Source organism: Pavona decussata, unplaced genomic scaffold (genome assembly GCF_977016875.1).
Source record: "Pavona decussata unplaced genomic scaffold, jaPavDecu1.1 SCAFFOLD_218, whole genome shotgun sequence".
In the NCBI taxonomy this organism is placed as follows: Eukaryota; Metazoa; Cnidaria; class Anthozoa; order Scleractinia; family Agariciidae; genus Pavona; species Pavona decussata.
The window spans coordinates 1,124,904-1,130,000 of record NW_028145623.1 but is presented as its reverse complement, the minus strand read 5'-3'; the positions used below and the strand labels follow the sequence as shown (position 1 = coordinate 1,130,000).

General features: G+C 37.4%; 1 protein-coding gene across 1 annotated transcript in view; it reads right to left on the bottom strand.

Moving 5' to 3' along the window:
• Nucleotides 1–5,044, bottom strand: part of LOC146459634 (thioredoxin-like protein 1) — a 6,422-nt gene extending 1,378 nt beyond the window's left edge. The window contains exons 1-7 of the mRNA XM_085089215.1: nucleotides 4,888–5,044; nucleotides 4,230–4,326; nucleotides 3,444–3,605; nucleotides 2,605–2,727; nucleotides 1,864–1,933; nucleotides 1,247–1,340; nucleotides 604–682 (exon numbers count right to left, since the gene is read on the bottom strand). Coding sequence (XP_084945341.1) covers nucleotides 604–682; nucleotides 1,247–1,340; nucleotides 1,864–1,933; nucleotides 2,605–2,727; nucleotides 3,444–3,605; nucleotides 4,230–4,326; nucleotides 4,888–5,003 — 741 coding nt within the window. The 5' untranslated portion in view covers nucleotides 5,004–5,044. The remainder of the gene's footprint in view (nucleotides 1–603; nucleotides 683–1,246; nucleotides 1,341–1,863; nucleotides 1,934–2,604; nucleotides 2,728–3,443; nucleotides 3,606–4,229; nucleotides 4,327–4,887) is intronic.
• Between the last annotated feature and the right edge of the window lie 53 nt (nucleotides 5,045–5,097).

Genomic DNA, 5,097 nt, shown 5'->3' with positions numbered 1-5,097 from the left:
CACAATTGCTCTCTAGCACAAAATTTATGTGTCTTCTGTCATTTACATTATTTATGTACTTTAAGTTGTCATCAATGAAAAATAGAGTAAGCTGAACATGGAACCTGCCTGAACGAGGCTGGAGGTACGAAGGCAGTTTGAAACTCCAAGCTGCATCCACTAATATTGTAATATGTTAACATTTATTTAATAATTTTGATCTCATCTAATGAGAAACTATCTTGTGCACAGAGTCCTCAGGCTCTTTGACAAGCGGTTGGTGGCCAGGAGAGACTCTGGGAACTGGAATTTTAGTACTGTAGGATTTTGCGGTAAAACAATGCGAGCCATTACAGAACAGCCAATCAAAAAAAAAAAAAAAAAAATTCCAATTTCCTTAGTCTCTCCTGGTGACCTACCACTGCCGGAAGAGCCTGAGGACTCTGGGTACAAGATTGGATGAGAAATGGCAGAAAGGGATTAAAATGGTGTGATCCACTTGAAAGTGACTAAATTGTAGACAAAGTGAAAGAATTTTGCTTTATCATTGGAAATAAGCCTTTTGGATTCTTTTGTGATCGGGTATTTATAACACCAGCAAGCCCTAACTAGTACAGTACTAACCGTCAAACTTGAAACATTTTGAAACTTGACAAACTTCAGTGGAATTATGGCATCATCTTTAATGTCATCTGGGGTTAATCTATACAGCAACATAATGTCATTTTCACAGATTATAGTATTTAATGGTTACTGCTTACAGCAGCCTTCCAAAAATAAACTTTCCAGAATTTGGTGTTTTTAAAGTTCGGGATTCAAGATTTTAGAGGAAATGAGCAACGAGATTCGGGATTACAATTAGGGATGGGATGCAGGATTTGACAATTTTACAGTGTGAGCCGTGGAAAACAAGATCCAGGAAGTCCAGTGTCGAAAAATGTACAATGAAATCTGGTTGTCACCTTCCTGGACAATGTCGTAATTATGGTGGAAAGAAATAGAAGAAATAAGCTTAGAGCCAATTTTTTGGTGATCAAAGACTTAAAGATCAGTGCTCGTATTTCCAGTGGGAATCTATATCCAACTGAAAAAAGGCATTTTACAGAGGTAAGGGGCTTGAAAAAATTATGATTGGGATCCGGTTGGGCTAAAACAGTGGTTAGGATTACAGGATTGAGGGAAAATTTTGGTCGGGATGGGGGGATTGAAGAACCCTATTGGGGACCCACATTTTATACTGAAGCTTAAAACCAATCACTTTACATACTCAAGGGTATATACTGCTTCAAAGCTTTCAGCAGAATCAAAATCCAGGGTCTTTGTAAGGTTTGTGAACAGTTTCACTTTCTTTGGTCCTCTGCCTGTTAATAAATAAGAAAGAAAAATTCAAATCAGTTCACCTTCTCTGTGTACATTAAGCCAACAATAACTCATTGCAGGCTACAAGACAGGGGGAATGCAATTGGCTGGCGATATATGTCCACGTGTAAACGTAAAGTTTTGGCAGCAGAGCTACCATGAGAGAGACAAGTAGAGACAAACGAGTCTTGTATTAAACTCTTCAAAGCTTTATTGATTGTTCACCCAACTGTCGCCTTCATCCAACATCCGACCAGCTATGCTGGCTGGGTGAAATACTGAAATGAGTCTCCACACATTTAATTTTTGCATTCACTCTCAGTTTACTTATTCCTACTACAGACTACAGATGCAGGTCTTAGAAATTTGTGACCATTTTCTTATATAATACTTGTAAGCACTGAAGGCTCTTGGTTATAGGATCATGCAGGAGAGCAAAAAGTTGAGCAAAATAATTGAAATCTTATTTAACCACATGTATATTCATAAACAAATGTGCTGAGACAGTGAGGTACATGTACTCACCATCATTAGGGCCTTGTATTTTAAGAGAGTGAACTTTCACCACCTGGTTGAATGCTATTGATACCAGTAACTACAACAAACAAATAGAAGACAAAACAGTGCATCCCCCAGTCAAGATACTGATAGGGTAATTAAACAGATAATGTTGAAGCATATGTGTCGCCTTACAATTAAAACTAAATTTTATTTCTGTACTTACTAATTTAAAAGAAATGGATTGGAATATAAGAAACCTGACATGTTTTCCGAGTTTTAACAAATGGCCCCCTGTGTTCTACCACGTGCATTTAGGATTACCGACACACAGAAAAAAAATTCTGGCATATCTACCGGTATGTGTTCACAATTTCCACAATGTTTTCTGCTGGATAACTTGCAATAATTATTAATATAAAACATGTAAATCAGAGCCAACAAATACTTGTAATCAGTTATCACAACTTGTCTTCAAGCGACTGCACAATGTACACATGGGACTTGTAATATACATGTACTGTATGTTAATAGGGACCCTTTAGTTTGATTATAGTGCAAGCATGAGATTGAAGATGACTTTTCAAATCTAGTTTGTTCGTTTGCAAGCATATTTACATCAATCTTAGTTGTTTTTTCATTCTGCCCATCAGCTGGTAGGCAGTAGGAAAGAGTGTGAGTCCAGGGGATGTGTAACCAGGTTAATGCACAGAATGTTTAAACTGAGCAGGCATTAATTAGTATAAGTAATTAATTAATTAATTGTACCTGTTCATCGCAGTCGCTTTCCAAATAGTCTGGACCCTTGGCCAATGCAGCTGACAAGTGATGGTCATCGCTTTCATTTAGACATTCACATCCACTCTTGTTAATAAATATCCCTAAATCCATCTTAAATATCATTTAACAATAACATTAATTTTAACAGTCTTAATATACCATGGTGATTCAATTTACTACCCAGGGTGCCAATTTTCATTTGGCAGCTCAAGGGAGAGTGCTTAATTTGGTGAGGGGGTGCTTATTCCCTTTTTGATATAAATATTGGATTGTTAATTTTAATAATTATTTGAGTTGGCAGGGCCTGACTATCACCAACTGAATAAGAAAAAATAATTATTAAACTGCGACAAGATATTGAGCACATCTCGCATGATCATGCCAGTTATTATATCAATAAAATGACCAAATAAATAAATTGACTTTGTTTAACGAAGACGACACTTAACAGTCTTTACTACTGACAAACCTGTGGCCCTCAGATTCCAGATCGAATTGGAATTTGGAAATGTTGCTGGGTTTTGATCAGGAGAGGGGAAAAGTCTGGAGTACCCAGAGAAAAACCTCTCAGAGCAAGGACAAGAACAACAACAACCTCAACCCGGGGCCACATTGGTGGGAGGCGAGTGCTCTCACCTCTGCACCATCCCCACTCCCCCTTTTTTAAGACCCTGGTTTGTGGTCTGGATAGCATTTGATCTGCAACATCCCATTTTACAGTCTGCTGCACCCAAACAACTGAACTAACCAGTCATCGGTTGTGATTCTGAGGTCCTTGCAATCCATGGCCCCACCTTGGCTTTTCCCATCCATGCTACGTTACTTACATGTCCTTTGACACCAACGTCACTATCGTTATCTCCAATCCACTTTTTGATCTTTTCTTCCAACTTCTTTTCATCAGCTCCAGTCATTTCATCCACCTTAACTTTTCCTTTGAAAAACTGAAAAGTGGGCATAGCAGTGACATTGTTTCTTTCTGCTACATCCTGTGGAAAATATACAAACAAACAAAAGAACAAAACAAAATGAGGCTTTGAAAACTTTCAGTGTTGGCTACCAAAACTAAGATGCCATTTAACATCCACAGCCCAAGATGATTCTGGTGAAATTATTTTTTTCAAATACATGTAATTTTACCCGAGACTTAAAAGTTCAACACTAATAGGTTTGCTAAAAAATCCAAGTGTGAGACTACTTGTCTGAGTGTAATTTGTCTCTCAAACCCAAGCTTGGAAGCTGTACATGTACCAGCTGGGAATGGCGACTGGGGAAAAGACCTATTGTAAATTTACATAAGAAAAAAGGCTTTGTTTCAAATTCTTCAATTTTTGTTTTGTTTGTTTTGGCACAGGCACTTAGCCTGATCAGGGCCTTACACGTTTTGAATTCCATGATTCTAGAATGGTCCATTATGCTGTTAGGTCCAAGATGCCTAGAGTTTTAATAGTATTAAAGACAAAGAATTTGAGACTTGAATAAAATTTTTCCAAAATGGATAATTTTGAGAAGCCATTCATTCATTCCAAGTCTCTCAGGCTACCGTTAAACAAAGCCTGTGGATCTACAAAACAGACAAACAAATAACATGAAAACCAACAAGCACCACCAACCTGGCATTCGTCAACATCAACTTTCAGAAAGACAGCACTTGGATACTTTGTACTCAAAGAAACAAATTTTGGAGCAATTGACTTACATGGACCACACCTAGACAATACAGTTGGGTAAAATCAAAAACTTGAAGAAAAAAAAAGTTAAACATATATTGTTGCCGTGAGACATAAGTGAGTGGGACATTTTTTTTCATGAACAAAGATTACCAGCGGCAAATATGATTAATTAAGTCTTAATCATTAAGACATATATCAGACTAAATATTCTTTATTAAATCATTGGTCAATTCATGTGGTGCATTTTAGAGGTTTTATTGAACATTTGTCACCACCGGTTATTTTGCTGAGTCACTTTCTAAGACTAAGCTACGTGTACAGCTGTAAGCACTCCCAGCTAAAATTTCACGTAAGAACCCATCCGATGAGAACATCTTTTTTTTAATTAAACCTAATATCTATCAAGACAGTGAGTTCAGAAGACAGGTTTACGAAAAACTTTTTGAAAGTTGTACCGGACAACTGGGATAAACCTCAGCTTATATAAAAGTTTAAGTTTAGTTATGTTCATAATGCATTTCAGGGGGTATCTACAAGAAGGGGTTCTCGAAGTTGTAGCGTAACACTTTCCATGCAAACTTTACAAAAAAGTACCCACCATGCTGCCGTAAAATCAACAACTACTAGTCTGGCTCCAGCTTTAACTATTTCTGATTGATAATGGGCGTCATTTAAGATCACTACGACATTTCCTTTCTCGTGAGCGACCGCCATTTTGTCATAACGAGGATAATTTTTGCCCGCGAGAGACTAAAACCCAGTTTTTCTGGCGCATAAAGAAACTATTTATAAACGCTGGTCAAAGGAT